The sequence below is a fragment of the Eleutherodactylus coqui genome, chromosome 1, assembly GCF_035609145.1.
Source record: "Eleutherodactylus coqui strain aEleCoq1 chromosome 1, aEleCoq1.hap1, whole genome shotgun sequence".
NCBI classification, from domain to species: domain Eukaryota; kingdom Metazoa; phylum Chordata; class Amphibia; order Anura; family Eleutherodactylidae; genus Eleutherodactylus; species Eleutherodactylus coqui.
Window position 1 is genome coordinate 454,186,977 of NC_089837.1, and position 24,912 is coordinate 454,211,888.

At 42.1% G+C, this 24,912-nt stretch overlaps 1 protein-coding gene across 5 annotated transcripts in view; it reads right to left on the reverse strand.

Annotated features, from left to right (window-relative positions):
* Positions 1 to 24,912, reverse strand: part of FNDC3A (fibronectin type III domain containing 3A) — a 187,750-nt gene that overhangs the window by 35,829 nt on the left and 127,009 nt on the right. For 4 of the 5 annotated variants that reach the window (XM_066583972.1, XM_066583979.1, XM_066583986.1 and 1 more), the window contains exons 4-9: positions 22,285 to 22,361; positions 17,700 to 17,934; positions 14,669 to 14,935; positions 11,925 to 11,983; positions 8,221 to 8,378; positions 5,687 to 5,746 (exon numbers count right to left, since the gene is read on the reverse strand). In XM_066583972.1, coding sequence (XP_066440069.1) covers positions 5,687 to 5,746; positions 8,221 to 8,378; positions 11,925 to 11,983; positions 14,669 to 14,935; positions 17,700 to 17,934; positions 22,285 to 22,361 — 856 coding nt within the window. Of the gene's footprint in view, positions 1 to 5,686; positions 5,747 to 8,220; positions 8,379 to 11,924; positions 11,984 to 14,668; positions 14,936 to 17,699; positions 17,935 to 22,284; positions 22,362 to 24,406; positions 24,437 to 24,912 lie in introns of those variants that run through there. The other variant, XM_066584002.1, reaches the window with a different exon arrangement.

Here is a 24,912-nt window from a genome sequence, read left to right on the forward strand (position 1 = left end):
CAGACCCCGCAGAAGAAGCAACCCTGTTGCCCAAAACCACCATTGCTGCTAGGCTATCCCCCACAGCTCTGGGCCACACCACCCCAACAGCACCATGTAATCAGACCTCTGAGAACCTACTCTGTCCTGAGATTCTTTCTGGGAGTATATGGACAGGTAAGCCCTGGAGCCCTTTTTACATTTCTTCCTTATCAAGTCAAGGGCAGAGAAAATTCATAGCAGCGCAGTACAAAGGGTTATATCAGGATAATATCGCCATGTGTTAGCAAACTGAGTAATATTTGAGAGTATTAATAGTCAGAGTGACTGTGGGCCTTGAAGTGATGGGAGTAGGTGGAATTAGTCATAGCCTGTAGGATGGTTGTTACATGAGGAATGGAGATAAAACACAAAGAGGAAAGTGAATTGCAGTAATCACAGTAAGAAGCACACCAGTGGATTATATTGGTTACTAAGTGACTTGTAAGGATTGTAGATTTTATCTGAAAGAATTGAAATTTCTTACATATGCACATATGTTCCTAGTTGCAAAGAGCAAACAAGTGCTCAATACAAAATGGATCAGTTAATACAAGATTAGGAAAAAGGCTCACTGCATGAAAAATTCTCTCTTTGTGCATTAAAAACCAGTACACATATATCTTACTAAGTTCCCTGCAGAAAAAAATATATACTTATGTTCTTTATTTGCACTCATGTTTCCTTCTCAGGCGTTTAGAAAGCCTCATACTTGGTTTGCAGACTCTACTACATTCAAGTTCCTGGCTCAGAGACTTTCCCAGCACTGTTCAGCTAGTCTCTGCCCCTCCCCTCCTATTTCAAATGCTCTGATACATAACCATGCCCACTCAATACTACAGTTTGAGAGGGGATCCACCTCATCCCCTCTCTGGGTAGCTGCTGGTCCCTTTACTCCTCACTGCCGAGAGCAGAAATTTAATCCACAGTGAATTCCTCTTTCGAAAGCCCCCATGTAGAGGTTTGCGTATGATGGGGCGAACTTGGTCCTCATTGGAAATGGGTCTATCAACTATTTTTTATCTTGATTTTACCTATGGTGTACCCGTTTCTATCTAGATTATTTTTGCAGCATATACTATGAATACAGCATAAATTTCCTTATTAATGTATATGCTTACCAATTTTCTATTATTTTTTTTTATGGCCAAAGCACCGACACTTTAGTTTCACCTATATATCCACCTCTGTACTTCTGACTTTTGCTATTGTCTACTTCTGTTTGAATTCCATTAGATTTGCTTGATAAAGGAGTGACTGATCGCTCCGAAATGTGTCGCAAACTAAACCTTTTGGACCCTATCCTTTTCTTTTAATACTAGTATATTATATAATATTTAATATTCCAATAAGAAAAAAAAATTATATATATATATTCTTTTTGAAATATTAAAAACCTTTTATACATTGAACCACTGAGAAGAATACACTCCTTGAGAATTTCTTTGGGAGGTCTCCAGGTGTGAGACCTCATATAAGAGTAAGTGCTCTTCTATCAGACACCTAGTTACACTTTACCCTGTGAGCACCCGATCACTTTTCTTACTGAGCCATTACATAGGCTTTAAAGCATACCTAACTTTTAAAAATATGCTGCTGTGTGTGCACATAAGGAATAGCACCAATTCCAGCCATCATATGGAATTTTTTACTAATTTTCCTATCTACAGGCTGTATTTTTAATTATCAGTGTTCTTCAAGCTAGTGGATATAGGCTAGTTGCTATGATGGCGCTCACACACTGCATACCTAGGACAGCCGGCTATTTTCTCCATCTATCTGCAGCACATCTTCATAAGCAATAGCAGCATAGAGGACAGTGTACAGCAGTCCTGAGCAGTGTAGATGTGACTACACTAGCTCTGAGACAGCAAATAACTATTAGGTGTAGTAGCATCTCTGTGTGAGTCTCTGAGTTCCTGTCTCCCTTTAGCAGCTTCCACCACCATAGACGTCTATGGTCCATATGAGACAGAAGCAAGCAAGACCCCCCTCCACTTCCTGTAATCTGTCTAGAGACAAGCTTCACATGAAAGCGGGTAGGGAATGGCAAGCAAAACGTCATTTTAGGTAAACCATGATTTGCACTTTTGCTAGTTATCAAATAAGCACAAGTTTGCAGAAAAGTAGGTGACCATTTAAAGGGGAAATCTATACAAATGTGACCTTATTATTTGTCAAGAGAGGTCCAAACTCCCCGAAATTTCCTAATCTGTATTCTTTGGCACAACTAGAAATCTCCGACACAGACTTGTATACAATAAATTGTTTGAAATAGTTGCGAGGAAATGTCTACTTGGCAATGGAGATTCTGGTGTTAACCCATTCACTGCTTTAGAAAGACAGGCATTTTGGCATTGAATCCTTTACCATTCGAACCAACAGAATTTATAACCTTTAGGCTGGGTCCACACGGGGCGGACTCCCACCGGAAACCTCGCGGTTTGGCTGCAGCGAAAAACTGCGAGATTTCCGCTGGGAGAGCCGCTGCTTTAAAGCCCGCGGCGGTTTTGAAGCGGTCCGGCCGCTCGCTCTTCCGCTGCGGCCGGCGCTCCCATAGAGGAGAGCGCGGCCGCAGCGGGAAAAAAAAATCTCGTTCACATGGCTGGCTAATCCAGGGATTAGCGGCCGCAGGCGGATTTGCCGCAGCAAAATTCCGCACGGAATTTCCGTGGCAAATCCGCCCCGTGTGAACCCAGCCTAACTCCCCTCACCCTGGATAGAAATGTATAAAATCAAAGCCACTCTATTACCAGGATCATCATTATTAACTCCTAAGCCATCTTATTATGCCTGCAGCATTTGAGGATATCTCTTTGGCCATCGTTGGCTGTCAGGAAACAATATCATTAGTATTATACTAAGCTTTAGAGCATCCAATAACTAAAATCCCAAATAAATGCTAGAAAACAATATTTATAGATATTGCAAGTTTCATGTTTCATCATTGGATCTTGGATACCTCTTACAATAAAGGTGATGTGGTATTGCCCATTTTGAACCCTGATAAATTTTAAAACTTTAGGGACACATTGCCAATAGAAATATTTGGGGTATCTCTTCTTAGCGCCTGCACACTTTAGGCTAAAGGAGTTTACATTCCTAGTTGCTAATGAGTGGCCATATGTAGGTTTATTTAACTCTGCATTCCAAGAAAAACCCCTTAACAAATCCTCGTTAATGGCATTTCCAAGCTGTTATGCACAAAGACTTTAAGGAAGAATGTAAGAGCTAATGATTATATTCTAGAAGTGAATCTAATTTACGCTCAGCGCCTCATCTTCAATAAACTCACATTTATAGTACACTAGCGCCATCTATTGTCTGATGAACAGAATGCCTCAACTTAAAAACTTACACAAGGCAAAATCGTATTGTCTCCAGCAAACAAGAAATGTTTTTAATTAATCTCAGTCTTAAAATGTCTTACACCAGAAAAATTGTATATTTCATGGTATATCATTGCTTTCTTAAACACCCCAACCCATTGTAAGAGCATGGCTAAACAAAACAACTGATAACAAAATACCTGCAACTTAAGACACAGAACTCATAAATAACTTTATTTTCTTGTCTTAACAGCATTATTTGCTCCCCATATAACACAGAAGAAAAAAGATCTACAAGAAAATACATCAAATACGAAGAGGATAGAGAACTCTGTGCTTGTACTTCTATGTCAGATTCTCTATAAAGAATATCTTGCCTTTTTACAAAAAAAAACACTGCAAATAATGCAAGTCTAACTTTAATAAATGTATTTACTCAGCAACCAACGTACATAAGAGGCGGTTTTCGGATTTATGAGATGCACAAGGATCCCAGTTTTCATCCACATTACATTGATTCAATGTGAGCCCTATGGGTGACGTGACAAACATTGATATGGTAACTGAACTCCTGCCATACTTTGCCTAACATTTCAGCACACTACATTTCTGAGCACAACAGAAATTCTCGAGATTCTCGGTTCCCCAAATTCACCCACGGGGCTCATGCTGAATCAATGTAATGTGGGTAAAATCTGGGATCCTTGTCAAACTACCATTTGTCGGTGAGTATGTATGTATGTACGTATGTATGTGTGTGAGTGATTCTTATGCTCCACCCCTGGTGATGTCATCGCTCCGCCGCCTAGGGACATCATCGAAGTTCCTACAACATATATAAAACACAGAGTCTGGCCGACAGAAAAAAAAAACACCGTTGGGGCTCTTGAAAAGGAGAGGACAAAAATAACAAAATGAGAACAACAACTAAGCCACTATTTTGTCAGACACAACTCAGCAGTCCTGAAAGAAGACACTGACCTACCTCCACCACAGAGATCCAGTGGGCTGAAGGACCTGTGTTGATGTCACTGCTGTGGGAGGAGCCAAGCTGTGTTTGTCTTGTGTGGTAATCAAGCTGCTGTGTGTGATGTGCCACCAGAAACACTGCTACTCTAATTTCCTAATAATTACTTGTGTATCATATAAAAGCAGAAATCCATGTCTCATGTATGTTGGTTGCTGAGCAATAAGTTTTTTTTAAGTGGGACTTACTTTACAGACGCTCTGTATTTCAAATGAGGGCTGGTCTGCCTCCTCCAGGGTTGGTGGGTGATGGCATGAACCAGCATGACTCCTCCTGGCTGAGGAGTCAACTCCGTTCATACTGACAAATCTCTTTAAAAAACTACAGAGTCAGTCTGATCAGAACCTTACATGCCTCTGCAGCTAATTGCAGATCTTAGCGGTCAACCACTGAAGTCTGTGATTAAGTGCAGGAGGCTGTGAAGAACTGTAAACGAGTTGTACTTTCCAATGTAACATTACTGGGGTACACAACGTTTTTCATCACTTTTTGTTTCATTTTTCCCCTTCATGGGGATTTGAAAATGTGATCCTTTGATCGCTGGCATACTACACTGCAACATACATGTAGTGCAGTGTAGTATGCCTATGACAACTCCCCAATTAGACCCCATTTGACTGTGGAATGTAAGGGATTTCTCCATCCCTGGCCATTAGAGTATGAGCCCAGCTCTTCCTTGGAGATGACTCTCATAGGGATCTTTGGTTAAGCCACCATGCTTTTATGGCATACAAGTCTAAGGCCAGTTGGTGACTGCCATAAAAACATGTATTGGCTATGTGTCACATATCACTAAGGGGCTAAATAAAACAATAAAGGGGTTTTCTATGGAAATACCATTGATAATCTATCCTGAAGATAAGTCACCAGTAGTTGGTTGGCTGGGATTCGCTGCTTGGGACCCCGGGTAATGAGCTAATCACGCGCCCAATATCAACGCCACAACACACAGGGGTATGGAGTGGAAGCTGCTGCTCCGACCCCGGTGTCGTAGCCAACGCTTATAACTGCAGGTACATGCTGAAGATCAATAGTATCTCCCTGTAAAATACTTTTAATATGTAGTGTTATTTTTAAAGTGTGCACCAAAATATGGCTTTCCATTTGTAAGAATGGCAGCATAATCTAAAATTAGGTTTTATACAAACAAAATAATTTGGAAAACATTACTGTTTTTCTTCATCATCATGTCGCTACTGAACTGGAATATGTCAGTGTAGACACCGAGACATTATGAATAATGACACAGATAGACAAAATAATTTCCACAAAGAGGTTTAATACAGCATAAAATATAAAAGGTGTCACTGACCTGGCGTGATAATCTGTTGCAGGTCTCAAATCATCAACTGTAACACAGGTTTTCTCTCCGCTGGAAAGAAAATGAAACGATATGTGACTTTTCAGTGATTTGATGCGTGAAAATAATTTATTTCCAGAAATCTTATGTATGAGGCAATCTGCACACGGGTGCGATCCTTTTTTTTTTTTTTTTTAGGAAATGGTACACAGTAATGCACTGCTATCACTGAGAACTAACCCATCTCTATTTCGACAGCTTTCTTAAAAATGGGATATATGGCATGCACCAAATTGATTGTGCATTTCAGCCATGTGAATAGTGTCACTGTCCGTGTACTGTTCCTTACAGTTATGTCCAGCAAAAAAACCAAAAAAAACCTTATAAAATCAAGGGCATACAATGGGCATGAGGCCTAAGGCCGTATTCAGATGGCTGTTTGAGAGTTGTGACGGAGCAGCTTACTAGAAACCAATGCTTGGCTTCTTCATATAATTTCACTCTTGCTTTTATACCCACTAGTGAACTACAGAACCCTCCAAAAGTTTGGAAACCCCCATGTTTCGAACAGCGATTACCAGTCAAAGCCAATTTTGGGAAGGGGGGGTTCACTACCAAGAATGGAAACATCCTGACCAAAAAAACTTAGTAGTTGATCCACTGCAGGCAGAGAGCATGCAAGGCTGCCATTTAAGTAAAGGGAGGATACTTTAAAATTTGGAATTCTATTGCAAAAAAAAAATGGGAGGAGACTCCTTAGAAAGAGTTGTCATTTTGCTGTAAATTTTAACATACAGTTCCATCTCAGGCAGATATGAAATGATTAGAGTTGTGGTGATTAGATGAACAGTCTTGCACATGAGGCCCCAAAAGTAGTTCCAACCTTGGCCTATAAAAAGGCTCTCAGTGCCTACTTATGTGTAGTGACCTCTTTCTCCGCTTGTGCAGAGCTTGTTGACCACTAGACGCCTCTATGACCCAGAGAACAGATTTTGACCAGTTAAGGGCTCTTGCCCACTGGTGAAAGGTTTTCTAGCTATCGGAGACTGAGTAAAAATGCATGATTATGAAACCAATGATTTTCAATGCTTTCATTCTCAATTGCGATGTGTTCACTCAAGCCCGCTAGTCCCGCACCCTCTCTTTGCTAGAGAAGAATCACTATGAGAATCCCCCAGCCCTGCCCGACCCTCGGGGAAACCCTGGGAAAGCCCTTTTGCCGCACCCCATATCTCTCCAAATATGGGGAGATATGTAAGAGATCCCCTGTAGCTCCGCCCCCCCCTCTCCTCGCTATGGGGAATTCCAAAGCTGTTGCGCCTTTCTCTCACTACAAGCTTTTCTAAAGAGGTGGGTTTTTCATCTTTTAACGATGGTGGACAGTTCGATGTGTTGGGATAGTGAATTCCAGAGTAGGGGGTTATATAGAAGAAATACTGGAGACAATTATGTGAAGAACTCACTAAGAGAGAGAGCAGAGAAGGTGGTTGTGCAAGGGCCAAAGATTAAGTATGGGGAAGTATCGGCATATTAGGTAATAGATGTATGGAGGGTTGTGCACAGCCTTGTAGGGTATTGATAATATCTTGAATTGGATTTTCTGGATGATGGACAACCAGTGAATGCATCAACAGAGGGGAGAGGCAGGAGAGTAATGAGTAGAGAGGTTGATTGATTTAAGGACTTAAGGCTGGATTGGACGGGTGAAAGAGTGCTGGATGGGAGTCAGTAGAGAAAGACCTTGCAGTAATTTAGATGGGAGATGATGAGGGCATGCACTAGTATTATTGACGACTCAGGGGTAAAGAAAAGCTCGCATCCAAGAGATGATTTTGAACTGGTATGTGCCATTTTAAGGAGAGGGTGTAGTCAAATGTTACACTGAGACAGTGGACTCGTGGGACTAGTGAAAGGATGGAGCAGTTGATTGTGATTGGGAAGTCTGATGGGGAAGTTGAGTGAGGTGGGGAAAGATGATGACTTCAGTTTTTTCCATGTTTTGTTAAAGACAGCGAGAAGAAAAGGCGGCGGAGGATATGGCTGATAGGCACTTTGGATTCTGGATAGAAGAGATGTAACATCTGCACCAGAGAGGTAGATTTGAGTGTCAACAGCATAAAGGTGCTAATGAAGTCAAGGGATTCTAAGAGTTATACTAATAGCTTACTGTCATGGATATAGTTCATCGATCCAGACACAAGAGCGAAATGCTGACAAGTGACACATATTGGCAAATTTAGAAATGCAGATATATAGCCCGGGACCTAAGTAATGGCTAAGTATTCTTTAAAAGCTTAAGTTGTGTGTTTGCTGTTCAATGAAAAAGCTTCAGCTTCTTACAGTGTGCAGTTTCCCTTTTGCATTTCCCTTAGCATCTGCTAAGCATGAGATTTCTGTAAGAATTTCTCCTTTTTGGTTAAAGAGCATAGCAACTACTCAAGAAAAGAAAAAGTTAAAAACACCACAGAAACTTTCTGATAGATTCCATTTCAGACACTTTTGTGTTCTTAATAAAAAGATCATGGCAGAATATGATGCACACATACCTATATGCAACCTTGTATTTTCCATCCTTCCCATTGTTGGACAATAGTATTTCATAGGCGTAAACCTCAGGGGTGACTGTCCCATCGTTTTCCTCACTGATCAGACTAGAAGGAGGTGACCACGTCAATATTGCAGACCTTGCCTGAATGTCTGATACCTGTAATGAAACATACATATTTTATTACCCATATAAGGCTATCTGGAAAAAAAAATCTATTATATGTATATCATACTTCCATATTATATAATATATATTAAATTATTTTTTTTTACTGTAATTTTTATTTGAAATTTTCAAATTTTACAATAATGCAACATTTGACTAGAAGACTTCATAGTCTCATTAATACATAACAAAAGCAGTTCACAATTATGTAGATTGAGGGAAGAGAGAGAAAAAAACTTGGCTGAAATTCAAATTAAGAATCCTTAATATCCTGATCCAATCTTGAAGTTAGACCGCTATAAAGAACAATCAAAATACTAACGGCCTGGGCCTAACGTGAGTTAAGGGGGGATAGAGAAGATTTAGGTATTAGGTAGCGATGGGGGGAAGGGGGAGGGAAAAGGGTAACTTCTGAGACAGGAGGAGTTTTTCCCTAGGGATCTATTACTTTGTGGGGGGGGAGAGTATATTCTAGCCAAGGAGTCCATATTTTCAAGAATTTTCCATGCCTATTGGCTAGAAGAGAGGTCAGTTTTTCATTTATTAGATACAAATCCACCTTGCGCTTGGCGAAGTCCAAGGAAGCTTTGCGCCACGAACGGGCAATGACTTGTTTTGTGGCCAGAAAAATGAAGGAAATTAATTTCCTGGAATCGGGAAGAGGGAGAAGGAGGGGGACGACACACATTACTTATGCGTTTAATAGCGCCTCCCTTGTGTATGTTGTGACCTGTGACTGAATATATTGGGGAGTAAACTCGAATCCATAGCCTCCTAACGCGGGAGTGGACCACTAAATGTGGAGCGTGTCTCCCCAAGTCGAACATCCACGGAAACAGTTGACAGAGCATCCGGGGGTACCAACCTCAACATATATTATATTCCCTCAACTTATTCAGATTCAGACTTCACCGGATCAGTGTGGCTGAGTGTGCTCGATTTGCTATAGCCATCAGTCTATAGCAGCTATAAACTGTAGCTCTCTTGATGGTCATAGTAAAATTGGGTGAAACACAATTGATGTTTGACCACTAATCCTATAAACTGGAGAAAAAAAAAGTTTTTCAAGAGCCGATGGTCTGATGACGAGCCAATTGCTGGATGTCTGGCTTTTCTAACCCCGGAGATCAGCTTGGATTATCGCCCGTCATTGCCAGGATGATGTACTATATTACATGCGGGCTATTCAAATAACTGGAAAGTCACATAAAACAGGGAGAAGCAGAGTCTGCCAAAGAGAGACACCGTGAGCTCTGTCTCGCAGAGCGGGGTCAATAACGGATATATTTAGAGGACTTGCTGCATGAAAAATTCCGTTAAATGCATTAAAAAAATTTAAAAAGTCTTTTAGAAAATTTTTGGAAAAAGGAAAATATATGAAAGAACTCCAGCTCTGAGGCGTGTTCACATATAACCGATTTGCTGTGGATTTTGTTGCAGATTTTGTTGCGGATCTGCAGCAGACTTCACCCATTCAACTGCATTCAAATTTAAGGCCTAATTCCCACAGGCGGATTTCCGCGGTGGAAATCCACGACTATCAGGTTCTATTGAACCTAATAGGGCAATGCTCATGGCGCGGAATTCCACCGTGGAATTCTGCAACATGAAACTACCCGTAATCACCCGCGGCATGTTCTATTTGCCGCGGACGTACGCGCGCACGGCTTCCATTACAGTCAATGGAAGCCGTCCGTCATGCAATCTTCCGCTGTAGCACAATGGTGGATAGTGTGAAAACGCTTCCCAGCCCACCAGCGCCCACGTCACATGACGCTGTCGGCGCACCATGCGCATCGACACAGGATGCGGGACGTCGGGTAGCGGATCCGGAGGAGAGTATGAGGTCTATGGGGGGGGGGGGGGGGGGGGGGGGGCGCCGTGAAGGACTCTGCTGCGGAATTTCACTTGTGGAGCCCGTTACGGCCGTAGGCTCTAGGCCTAACAGGGTGAAATCTGCTGCAGATCTGCATCAAAATTTGTGACAAAATCTATAGCAAATCAGCGATGTGTGACTGCACCCTTATGCCTCTCTCACACAGGCGCTTTTCATCGTGGCACTTTGAACGTCCCGATAATCGCGGTGTAACGCTCCCATTGATTTCGATCACGGTGGGGGACGGCGTTTTCCAGCTCTACGATTTTCGAGCGCTGTCTGCTCTATTTTTAAGCGTTTAGCGCACCTTATCACCCATCACAATGATGGGATGTGTTAAAACACGCAAAAAAACTAAAGTAGAATCGCGGCAAAGCAAATGCGCTCCAATTCTGCTACTTGAACCTACCCGTAAACAGCAAAACTGATGAAAACTGGAAAAGACATTAGACAGAGAGCACAATATCACTTTTCACATCAACGCCCAAAATGACAGCACTTTGGACATATGTGCAGAATTGTGGTAAATAGTTTAATGTGTGAACTCATGTAAGCCCTTTATCCATCTACACTTCAGTATTACTAATCTTATTGTGGGCTGTTCAAAGCTAACTAAGAGGGCTTCATATAAAACAGGCTTCCTAGACCTCAGGCATCAGAGTGTTTGTCAATGATTGGAATGCTTCACTTTCATCTCTCTGAGATGGAGCAGCAAGCAATTTGCCTTTCTCCAAGATGTGGCTCTTAGAACTTTGATCTGTGCCAAGTCTTATGTCTTGCAATGTAATGGTCAAAACATGGCTATACGATCTATACTGCAGTGTACTATACAGGCATCTCAAACACTGTGATTGCAGTACAGTGACGGTCAGTATCTGCGGGGAGGAATGCAACTATTACAATAGTGTAATCTAGGATCCAACACTACTGAGATTGCATATGACACAAAGATGTAAGTTGTGTGCAATAGATCAGGGGTCCCCAACTCCAGTCCTCAGGGACCACCAACAGGTCATGTTATCAAGAAATCCTCTAGTAAGAACACCTGTGGCACTGTTCGAGGCACTGACAATAATTACATCACCTGTGCAAGACTGAGGAAATCCTGGAAGCATGACCTGTTGGTGGTCCCTGAGGACTGGAGTTAAGGGACACTGCAATAGATGACCTATAGCAAGTAAGCAAGCAAGATCATTTTAGCACCATACTGCAAATAATTGTATCACCCCATGCATGCAAGTGGCATATAGTGTCATAGCAAATTAGCTGCAGAAGTTTGCATATTATCAGGCAGGGAGCCCGATCCCAGTACTGAACATATCTGGAATCTATGATCAACTCAGTCTTGACCCAAGAACCTTAGTCCGGTCTTTGGAATACGTCAAGCGCCTACTGCCGCTTAGCGTGTCAGTATAACTCCACCAGCGGAGAAATGCATGACATATACTGGGCAACCCCGCATCCAGTGGATACAAATATGTCCTGGTCTTCTAATAGACACACATGTACGGGTTGTTCCAGTACAGTTACAGAGCTGTGCCTTGTAATGAGTCATGTGTATCCATCACATGACCAAGACAGATTTTGTATAGTCTGGATGTAAGCAATGGAAGTCCCTATTAAATGACTCTATACAGTTGTAATAGGACTGCAGTACTTACTGTTGGCTTTGAAATGTTGGAAAGTTGCGCTTCTAATGCTTTTGTCTCTTCATCTTTTTCTACAATGGAAATACACACAAAACATTAATAACTTACTTCCATAAAAGTAATATGCAGCATAGTATAAAACTGATCAGGTGTGGAATAAATTGCATTAAAAGGGGTCTCCTGAGTAATCATTACATTGATGTGCAGTAGGGGGGATGCATTTTATATTAACAACACTCCAATCCTGTGGTCTTCTATTCACTTCAGCTGCAGTGCTCATATGGCTTGTTTACCATTGTGACCACTGCAGCCAATAGAAGGCCGTGACGTCTCGTAAACCTGACAGAGACCTCTACATAAAAAGCTCGCGTAACAGGTTTATTGAACGACACCAGGTAAGGAGACCCGGTGAAGTCACCTGTCAGATGCTGGAACGCTGGTCTGGTGCCACGGTAAGTATTATTACTTTTATTTATTTTGGGGCATGGGAGGGTGGGGGGGGGGGGGGGTGGTAGAGATAAAAACTATAAAAAAAAAATTTAAGCTGAACAACCCCCTTAACTTGGATAAAATCCCATTTAATCCTAGTAAAGAGCAATAAAGTGGACCTGTCAGCTTTCCTGACTTGTGTGTTTTACTTTACTTGTATTCCCTATGAAACAGCAATTCTGCAGCAACTTTTCTTAGAACTGCATTGCGTCACTCCTCTATTATTCCTCTAGGAAGAGTATGAATAAAAAGGACAACTGGATGTCATCATTCTCTTCCTACTAAGGCGGTGGAGTCAGAGTCTGGGAAAACTGAGAAGTCAGAGGTTTGACGTAACTGCTTCTAAAGGTCCAGTAACACTAAAGGATGATCGCTAAAAAAATAAATAAAATTTTTAAAAAACTAAAATTGCTCAAACGACAGTTTAAGTGACAGTTTTGAGCGATCATCTTTGCATAACTCTCAAGTAGCTAATTAGCCACTTAGAGAGTTTAATGCAGGCAGAGCAGGATACCATTGATCACTCCGAGAAGAGCAGCTGTTTTGCATATGCAATCAGCTGCTTCGTTCTTGGAGCTTTCAGCTGCTGTTCTGCTGAGCTGCTAGCTCCGAGAAACAGCAGGAGCGCTGACAGCTGCTTTGTTCTCGGAGCCTTCAGCTGGTATCCTGCTGAGAAGTCCTAGCGGGATATCGGCTGAAAGAATGTCATCAGCACCGCCCGCTGAGAAAATCAGCGTGTGGAGCTGATAACCGGCATCGGTGATTTCCAGCTTGCTTAAAAAATCAGCGATGAACGAATAGTGCACGAACAGTTTACCATGGCAATGCATTTAGACACAACGATTATCGCTCAAAAGATGGCTTTTGAGCGATCATTGTTGCGTCTAAATGGGCCTTTACACAGTCTGCTACTCTCCAATCATATATGTGGAAGCAGGGGATATTGAACCGCAAAAATTAAACCTGCCTTAACTATTTACATTTGTGATAACCAACACCAGACATCTGACAAAGGCCTGTCAGTCCCGATTGATTGACATTGCTGTGAATTCATGGAAAATCTCGCAGGAATTTGTAGGATACACCAACATAAATGTAATGTCAGATAATTATTGCAGATGCATCCAATGGATATAATTCTTTCAGTCTTATGGTTATTAGATGGAATTTTACTGTCAGCAGTATAAAAAGTGATAATATAAAGATGATGAGTATCTTCATATAGCTGCTGACAGCTGTAACAGTAAAGACATGCTGATGCAAACATTAAAAGGTTTCTCCAATGTCAGTAAAAATTACTTGCTAGTTTTCTGCATAAAGCGTGTCAATGGGCTGTTTCCGATATTGTAGCTTTGACCTATTCACTTGAATTGCGATCAGCTGCAATACCAGACATAGCGCAAGGACAAGTGTGGCGCAGTTTCTCCAAAAAGAAAAAAAAAGAAAAAAATTCATAACCCGCAACAATGCCTTTAACCCGTTTAGGACCAGGCACTGTAAATTTACGGCGCCTGGTCCTGGGCTTAAAGCTTAGTGACAGCTGATAACTATGATGAAGGCAGGTGGGGCTATTAACCACTTTCTGCCTTCTGCTTCCCTGAGTACACAGCACTCAATGAGCACTGTGTACTAGAAAGTGAAAGCGGAAGTGTAACTTCCACTACGGGAGCCCGGGGAGTCGGGGGTCCTTACAGAGTACCTGCCTGCTCGCCCGCAAAGATTCGGGTGCCGGCGGGGAGATTGCTCTATCTCTCTCTCCCCCTGCTCACTCCCGCAACACAGTGCTCACGCACGCTGGCACCCGAATCTTTGCGGGCGAGCAGGCAGGTACTCGGTAAGGACGATACTCGCTCGAGTATCTGTCCTTACAGAGTACGCTCGCTCATCTCTACTGACAACGTTTCAACCGCTGTTGCGGTTTTTATCAAGTCAGAGTTGAGGTACGTTTGTATGCTGCTGCTAACCAAGGTTTTTTGTATCTTTACACCAAAGGAAGTGTAGTTTTAGAGGATAGTCATTGACATGAATGGCTGACATGTAACAACAAGAGGGCAGAAAGTCTCTCAGGTCGGGAGCAGGTATTACTCTGCGGATCCCCATTCTAAAACACAGAGGTCCCTGAACAGGTGACCCCTCTCTATGATCTTCATACACTCCAATATGGCACATGAAGAGCAGACGCCATCTTGGCACAGCCTCTTTAGATTTCATAGAACTTCGATTTTTCAATTCTAGTACGAAATTTGTTTTTCCATAATCACAATTACCTTGTATTTCTGTTTCTACCTGGGTTGAATTCTTTCCTTTCTGTTTGTTCTTAGATTGTCCTGTATTTGACCCTGGACTATTTTGCCCCTTAATGATTCCATTAGATTCGCTGACCGGGGACGTGCTTTTCTTAGGTGAGAAGGGAGGGCTATTCAGCTTGTCTTTCTGTGCTCCATGTCTATCTTTCAACTTCTTCTGCAACCGTTCGTGGATTTTACTTGATCTCTCATCCCTAAGTCCAGATCTTCCATGGGTAGTGAGAGCATCTAAAAGATTAGAATGAGAAAAAAAAAAGAAAAAAAATAACATTCTGGGTTAAAAAAAAGGTGAAAAAAAACGAAACACTTTTTTGTTCTTTTAGTCCATGCAATTTACCATGTACATTTAAATATGAGACAAATCATATATGCATTTCTAGCCAATAGAAAAACCATTGAACGTATATACGATTCTCTGCGTATATATAAAAGGATACAACAAAGTCATGGAAATCCCGCAATCCATACAATTTCTATTAACCCCTTGAGGACCCAGATAACATTGAGTTAAAGGAGTTGCTTCACTAAACCTCCTCAGTAAAAATCAGCTGATCGCCATCAGAGTCACTGAGGCAATTCTGCCGGGCAAGTTTTTGCCTGTGCACATATCCCCAGCATTGGCTGATGCAAAAGTAAAGGCCCATTTACACGTAACTATTAATCACTCAAAATTTGTTAAAATGCCCGAAAATGAGTGATAATCGTTACATGTACACGAGGGCATTGTGCACTTTTCATTTGAACGATGATTTTGAGGTGAACTTAAAATCCATCGTCCAGCTACTGACAGGTAAAGAAAACACATTTATCTGTCAGTACACCGCATGCTGTTATCTCCATGGGACCCGGCAGATAACATTGTAATCTGTCGGCAGCCATGAGCAGAACAATGCAGCTGTGTGCACAACTGAGCATATGATTAATCATACACTGGCCTCTGCAAACAGCTCCTGGAGGCCCTTTTACATGCAAATGAAGATGCTAAAGTGGCCATTAACACTTTATCAAAAAGGAGCACTAAATTTTTCTATCTTTCAGTCAGTCATTTCAAATATTATCTTTGCGTGTAAACGGGCCTTAAGGTAGTATTACATAGTGACCATTCAAATGCAGTGATTGGCAAACATCGTCAAACCATGGAACCACCAAGAAGAACTATTTATATTGGCACGCCAACAGACAAAGGCAGTTGTGTTGTACTTAGCGCTATCAACAATGAGGGCATCAAATGGTCTCTATGGCCTGTTATGGCGACAGAATGGATGACAATTCATAATGCTATATGGGCGATAAGGATAAATGGGTGAGAATTAGAGATGAGCGAGCATACTTGTGCTAAGGGCAATTACTCGATCGAGCATTGCCCTTAGCGAGTACCTGCCCGCTTGGAAGAAAAGATTCGGCTGCTGAAGGGGGGCGAGGAGCGGCTGGGAGGAACGGAGGGGAGATCTCTCTCTCCCTCTCTCCCCACTGCTCATTGCCGCAACTCACCTGTCAGCCGCGACGGCAGCCGAACCTTTTCTTCTGAGCGGGGAGATATGCGCTAAGGACAATGCTCGATCAAGTAATTGTCCTTAGCGAGTATGCTCGCTCATCTCTAATGAGAATCATTAAAGGAGAGAAATAAAGGATGGATATAACAGCTCTTTTTTGATCCACTATTGGTTTTGGCTTCAAAAACTGTATTAAAAACCTAAAACAAAAACTGCACATGTGAACGCACTGCAAGGCTTTATCTACAAGCACAGGTGTTGCCTGGCAATTAGCGCTATTACAGAAGCATTAACGCTATTACATAAGCGTTAACACTGGTGTAATAGTGAATAGCTGCCATACTCTTTAAATAGGGCTAAGAAGAAACCAATAATCTGCTAATAAGTAGTTTCATCTGATTGGTAGTGTTAAGTATACAGGCAAGGACATAGGGTGCCTGCACACTGTGTATTGTAGCTGTGGTAACACACATTTTACTGCTAATTCCCAGGCTGCACCTATATATGCAGCTGGAAACAATAGCAAGTATAGATGCAACCCAGGAATTAGCAGTGAACCATGTGCACTGCCCGGGGCCGACATTCACCGTGTATGGGCAAACTAATTAAAGCTAACTAACATGGAGAAGTTACATGGTGGACATTAAGGTATATAATATACTTCAACTAATTATACTACAGCAAAATTCGTGAAATTACTAGTTTAACTACTTTAACCCTTTCCAATCCACTGTCTGATGTCTTCCTACATTCTGATTGAAGCTTGCACAGCTCCAGAAGACATCCGACAGGGTATTCTTACCGTCTATTGCCAGCCACTTCGCTGTTAGAGCCTCTCTGGTGCACACACTGGCTTTAGCCAGCAGATGGCCCCGTTTTATAACAGCAAAAAGGAAAAGGCCTTTTAGGAAACCCTGAATCCAAAATTGGATTGGAAAGGGTTAAAAGACATAATTCAAGGAAATTAACATTTTCTATCTGAGAAGCAGAGAGACTAGATTTCTGATGGTTTAGTACTATAGTTAATTGGAATATCTAAATTAAAAATTAGAACATAAAAAAAACAACACAATGCATAACGGAAATGTAAAGACAAAAAAAAATACAATAAAAATATTACTTTAAAATATATTAACCCTTTGCAATCCAATTTTGGATTCAGGGTTTACTAGGAGGCTTTCTCTTTCTGCCATTATACAATGGCGCCATCTGCTGGCTAGAGCTAGTACTGCAGTATGGGACATGCTGGAGAGGCCCCTGACAGAGCGGCCAGTAATATACAATAAGAATACCCTGCTGGGCGTCTTCCGACATCGGAGCTGTACAGCCTTCAATCAGAATGTCTTTAGACGTCAAACAGTGGATTGGAAAGGGTTAAATGTTAAATTTTACTGCTCCAGACTTGTATTTTTTTTTCAAACTGTCACTTTTACATATGATTAACACCTAAGAAACTCATTGACGAGCAATTACGGCATCTACAAAGTTAGTGTACTTACCCAAATCTCCATACACCGGTGATGGGTGATACTGAGGGGTGTATTGGGCAGTCATATCTCCTGCTCCACTGACTGCTGAATAAATGTGGCGATGAGGTGGAGGCATCATAGCAGGAAGGGGTATAAAACCTGGCAGAGGGGGAGGTGGCCGATGTATGACAGGATGACCACTCGTGTGAAACTCTGGAGGTTGTGGAACTACTACAACTCTCCGCACACCATTGTCTTCAATCACCTGGGAGAAAGCAAGATACAAAGCGTAAACTATACCTTTTACCACAAGGGCATTATTAGAGATGAGTGAGCACCCAAATGCTCGGGTCCGCGTTATTCGAGTCGAGCTTTTCGTAAAATTTGAGAGCTCTACTCGACTAATGAACCCCATTGACTACAATCACAATCTCTCTCTTTCGGCTCTGTATTGGAGCCTTTGTTAGGTACAATAAAATAAAACATGACAAACATGGCTTTATAGAAAGAAGGTATCGTTAGCGCCAATAGTGAAATTTAAAATAGACAATAAAACATCACATAAGAAAGGAAGATAGAAAAAAAGAAATTAATTCTATATCATGAATAAAACTATACATAATGAGATCTAAAAACAGAGAGACAAGTTCCGTATTGAAACTGTCAGATGATGGTATCAAATGACCATACCAACTAAACAGTGGCCTATATATGGGTGATCATCATATACTACAAATATTTTCATGTGGTAAACATGGAGGTAATTGGAGTGCCTGATCTTGGTCAATCGTTTTTATTATAGGGTACCTGAATTACGTATGAGCACCACAAACTATGGTATGGTTCTCACAAGATGGGTCCCGAGGAGTCTGGGTGTGTGCTTGTTATACTCTGCTATCCATGGTAGTGCATTGGACTTCTCTCTGTAGGATGCATGCAGGCACTCCCATAGAGAACAATGTATATAGGAGTGCTCAGCCTGTAGAGAGAAGTCTGATCAATTGTCTTTGTATTAAGCCTGTGTCCATTGATCATTGATCCTTCATTCTCAAAGTTTGGTTGGTATTAGAACCCATGTAATACTGTAGGGCCTAACAGTAGAGATGAGCGATTGTACTCGTTTAGGGCGATTTCGCAATCGAGCAGCGCTTTTTTCGAGTAACTGACTACTTGGGCGAAAAGATTCGGGGGGCGCCGAGGCGGCGTGGTGGAGCGGGGGGTAGCAGTGGGGAACAGGGGGGAGATCTCTCTCTCTCTCTACCCCCCCCACTCCCCTCTGCAACCCCCCGCTCGCATATTAGTAGTTTACGCTTAGGTTAAGCAGCGCTGCTGATTAGAGCCACCTGATTGGCTCTTCGGCACCACGTGACTACACAGCGTGCACGCGCATTGCCTTCAGCAGCCGTGCACTACACACTACAGTTAAGCAGACGTGCACTACACACTACACTTAAGCAGCACGGGGTTAGGGTTCAGGGTTACGTTCAGGGTTGGGTGTAGGGCTGGGTGTAGGGCTGGGTGTAGGGCTGGGTGTAGGGCTGGGTGTAGGGCTGGGTGTAGGGCTGGGTGTAGGGTTGGGTGTAGGGTTGGGTGTAGGGTTGGGTGTAGGGTTGGGTGTAGGGTTGGGTGTAGGGTTGGGTGTAGGGTTGGGTGTAGGGTTGGGTGTAGGGTTGGGTGTAGGGTTGGGTGTAGGGTTAGTTTTAGTGTTTAGGGTTAGGGTTGGGGTTAGGTTTAGGTAATCCTAACCCTAAACCTAACCCTAAACCTAACCCTAAACCTAACCCCATGCTACTTAACTGTAGTGTGTAGTGCACGGCTGCTGAAGGCAATGCGCGTGCACGCTGTGTAGTCACGTGGTGCCGAAGAGTGGCTGCTTAACCTAAGCGTAAACTGCTAATATGCCCCCCGCTCATCCCCGGCGCCCCCTGAATCTTTTCGCCCGAGTAGTCAGTTACTCGAAAAAAGCGGTGCTCGATTGCGAAATCGCCCTAAACTAGTACGTTCGCTCATCTCTACCTAACAGCTGTCCACTACATATACCTGTATTACAAACATCTGAGTTAAAAATTAACATTCTTTGATTTTAAATGATCCCTGAAAGCTACTCAGAAGTGATTTCTTAACGAGTCTTCTATATGATTTTGCTATTATTATGAAAGGGGAGGAAAAGGACTCAGGTACTGGTGCGACCTGTTGGACAGTGTCTAGGAAAAGAGTGGATTAGAAGGAAGTGATTAAAGCTTTACTTCAAATCAGCAGATAACACTTTTTAAGGTTCACAAACCTCGTCATCAGACAACTGGAGTATGCTATTATATGTTAATTCCTCATAGACAGATATGCAAATATAGTCAAAATCATTGGTGATCAGCAGGGGCTGAGTTGGCGGCCTGGGGACTAAAGGCCCATTTACACAGAGCAATTATCGCTCAGAATTCGTTCAAGCAACCAAAAATGAGCGATAATTGTTAAATGTAAACGCAGGCATTGTGCACTTTTCGTTTGAATGATGATTTTAAGGTGAACTTAAAATCCATAGTTCAGACACTGAGAGATAAAGTGTCTCTCAAAAGACTGCATGCTGTTATCTAGGCAGGAGTCGGCAGATAACATTGTAACCTGCCGGGAGCCGCGAGGAGAGCAATGCAGCTGCTTGCACAGCTGGGTGTGTGATTAATCACACATTGGACTCTGCAAACAACTCCTGGAGGCCCTTTTACATGCATATGATGATGATAAAGTGTTAATGGCCATTATGCAAAAAGATCACTAAAACTTTCAATTTTTAAGTCATTTGAAAGATTATATTTTTGTGTAGATAGTCCTAAAGGGTCTGTTTACACCAAACGATATATTGTTTGATTGAGTGAACAATGTCAGATTTCACTTGTTCTCTTGGACAGACCTGTTTATACTGGCAGATGCATCGTTGGCTTGTTCAAACAAGAAATCTTTCAGTCGTTCACATTCACTGTATAACTGAATGTGAATGACTGAACAGGAGAAGGAGATCCTGCTCGCCTGTGTGTGTAGTGTATGGAGCAACCATAACAGCAGTCTCCACCCACTAACTAAGGAAAGACTAGGAATTACATATACAATCTGCAAAGGGGAAATCATCACAAATGCCACAAACAAGTCATATAATGGTGAGAAATAGTGCCATTCTTCATGTACACACAAGCGCCTATTCTGAAGAGTCACCTGAAAATTCAGGTACACTCTAAAAGGGGTGTTCTGAGATGTAGAAAAAAAAAAAAAGTCAAAAAGACTTAAAATGGCACGGCTTGATAGACTGCCTGTCAGGTCGCGGTATAACGTAATACTATAATATTACATCATACTGCAGAAGCAATCAAACCATTGCAACTTTGTTTACCCTATGGGGACTAAAAAAAAACAAAACAAAAGAATAAAAAAAAAAAACACACCTTCAGAAGTGCACTTTTTTGGTCCCCCCCGTCTCCAAGAAAAAAAACATTACATTATATGGTACATTAAATAGTACCATTGAAAAATACAACTCGTCCCACAAAAAACAAACTCCAAGACATCTATGTTAATGGATGAATAAAAGAGTTATGATTTTTAAAAGTGGGGAGGAAAAAAACAAAATGCCCCCCAAAAATTTTTTTAAAAAATGGGCTGCGTCTTTAGGGAGTTAAGGCACATGGCCATAATAATTACTTGGCCTAGAGCAGTGAAGAGAATTAAAGGGGTTTTCCCATTTTAGATTTACATAGCCAACATGGGAAACCACTGCCATGGTTACCGGTCTTTTTGAAGTGAATTGGATCTATGGAAACTGTGTGGCAAAGCGTGCTAAGCTGTTTCTGTAACTCCCCGAGTTATAGAAACAGTGTAGCGCGCTGTGCTATGCTGTTTAGGTAGGTCCCCTCCGACAGGTGGTCAAAACCGAATGACTGGGTTTTCCCATCTCGGCCATGAAAAGCCAAGATGGGAATACCCCTTTACTGTCTGCATTCCTGGGAGCCTAAGGCAGTCAAGAGGTTAATGTTTGAATTTCTTGGGGCTTAGGGCAATGAAAGTGCTAACATTTTATACCTGGTCTCAAGTGGGTTAGTGGTCTTCATGCTCCAGCATTGTCTGGCTTGTAGAAGGCTGAACCGCTGTGGAATAAACTTCCTCTTTACCCCCAGCACTAATTGTAGAGATGAGTGCAGGAATTGGATCGAGGCATCAGAGAAAATCCCTTTCAAAAAGTCTGTCATGGTGATCAAGTGATTGCCCTGAATCCTGGCAAGCAACTGATTCATCAGGGGAAGTCGCGGCAAGTCAGACAAGTATGATGCAAGGACAATTGGAGTCCTACAGATCGGCTGTCAGTTGTGTATCATAAAGGAGTCATGAGTGGTGGACTTCCCTATATGGTTTATATGTCCCAAGAGGGCATATGAATAGGGGTTGTCTTCATAAGACAACCCTTCTAATACTACTGCTTGACCCAAGGATATGATGAAGATCATTTGTTTAGCCACCTAAAGAAACTCCTGTCGACCTACTAATTTAGTATGTGTTCTGCATGGACCCTAGGCCGGCATACCATAAACACCAAAAAGATATCAAGGTTCCTTCAGAGGAAAGAAATACACACCTGCTGAGCATATCCTGGAGGCACATAGATTGGAGGAACTGAGCCATTTGGAGACATCATAGGGACCTGAGCAGGACCTGCAAAAAGAATTACATACAAATGTTTTAATAAGACTAGTTAGACACCATAAAAGTATTGACAATAATTTTACAAATAATCAGGATGAGAAAATGTGCAAATATAAATACAGCGTTTCCCTGAAAATAGGCCCTACCCCGATTTTTCACAATTTTCGGGGAGGCTTGAAATATAAGCAGACAGCTCAGCCAATTCATGAATCCCACCTTCACAACGCAATGGCTGCAATTGGTTCTTTGACTGCTGCATTGATTGGTTCTTCAACCGCTGCTCAGCCAATCAACAGCCGTCACGTTGTGAAAGCAGGATTTATGAATTGGCTAGCCACGGCTCAGCCAATAGCAGCGGTCGATGAACCAATGCGATGACTGATTGGTTCAACAAGCACTGCATTGACTGGCTGAGCAGCAGTCGAAGAACCAATCACAGCCATCGCTTCCTGGAGGTGGGATTTATGAATCCCGTAATGAGGAAGTGATGTTGTATGAGCGAGACTCCAGAGATCAGCGTTAGAGATCCGGGATTTATGAATCCCGTAATGAGGAAGTGATGTTGTATGAGCGAGACTCCAGAGATCAGCGTTAGAGATCCGGACCGTGCCTGATAGGCCAGTATAAAAGACATTCCCCGAAAAGAATACCTAGTGCCTCTTTTGAGGCACAAATATAAGACAGGGTCTTATTTTCGGGTGAAACCTGGTAGTCATAAACCGAGGGTAAAAGGAAAATCTGATAGCCTGTCTACAGAATACTAAATGTGTCTCCAGAACAAAAACACAAACACCCAAGAAGGAAGTAAAACGCATATTATTTATATAGCATTAAATAGAATGACAACAACAGATTTGCTGCAGATTTTCAACAGCAGAGCAGAAGAAAAGTTAGCAGAAATCTGTGCCAAAAGGAGCGCCCTTGTATGCAGATTTTGTCATGGATTTCACCCTTCAATTTAATTAATGAATAGGTGAAATCTGCTGCAGATCCATACCAGAAATCCAACAGAAAATCTGCATCACATGTTGCCAATTTGTTGTAGATTTTTCAGCTGTAGAAAATCAATAGCAAATCAGCTACGTGTGAACGCACCCTTAAAGGGACCGTATAGCCGACTACATTCCTTTCCAATACATTCTCCATTAATATCCAGTCTACCAGCAGTGACCTTGGAGGGCCACTGCTGTGCGTTAGCTTATCATATAGACATGATGCGTATAGACACGATCCACATCCTTCTATAGATGAATCTGTATACACTACAGTTCTCCTCCACTTCCACAAAAGTGGTTCCTAAAAATCAGTATTTGCAATTGTGACCACTACATATATTCACTTCATTTAGTCATATTTACACAAAAAAAAGTAGCTACGCGGTTTTGCTCATGCGATGGTATGCTAGTAAATGTCATTTGATGATACGTAAATTACACGATCACGACAAAATGCAACCGTTAAATGATACCCAGCAAGAAGCTATGTAAAATATGCAAATTAGAAAGACAACAAAATATTGCAGATTTCTATAAACGGACAAGTGTTCTTTGTAGCAGCTTTTTCAGCCATGACGGCACTGAAAGGGTTACACGGGACCTGTCATAACGATGGTATAACAGCTTCTTTGCTGTAGCCATGGGTGAAAGCTGACATTTAAAAGCTGGATTTGTTAACTCTGTGCTACAAACAAGAACACAATGTCATATTTTTTTTTTCTATTTAAATGCCCATCAGTAACGAGCCGAGTGATTCAGCAATGAAATGAGTGAGTCAGAGGAGTCAGTACAATGCAAGCAGCGCTCGGAGGCACGTCCTAACCGATGATGGCTCCTGATCATTTCCTAGCAGCTGGTGTCTGCATTGTCATGAAACGTGCCAGATCCCCTCATCCACTGGTGCGGAGAAAATATAGTCAAACAAAGCTAGGGACGCCAGTCTTTCCCAACATATGGAGGCGTATCAGCGTGTGCAATCATTGTGGAGGTGTAGCCGGTTGACTGCTGCATACGTGTGTGTGTGTGTGTGTGTGTGCAATCATAGTCTGCAGTCCTTACCACTCATGTCTGCAACGGGAAAAGATAAATGAAGAGCCAGCTCTGGGATATGTAGAACACGTTAGCAAGCATTGTGGGATACAGGAAAGCAAGCCACATGACCAGGTCACATGACATTCTGTAAGGGGTGAGCTGGGTCTAGTGCTTACAAGAAATAGAAGAATGAGGTTTCAAGACAAGACGACTTAGCAAGACTGCGCAAGTAATCTGATATATATGTCTAAAAGGAAATCATGTATTTACTGTTGTTGAGTTTTGTACAAAAATCTGTAAGTTTAATAAAAAAAAAAAAAATTCCAGCAACTATTACGACTTAAAGGGGTATTCCAAAGAGTCAGTTGGAAAGATGAAAACTTTGGGATCGATAGGGGTCTCAGCTGTTGGACCGCCACACATCTATCAAAACGGGTGACCTGTGTACGCCCTATATTACTCAATATAGGAGTGCTAATATTAATTTCCGTAACGTTGCCACAAACGGCCTGCTGGTTGCGCATACATGGCCG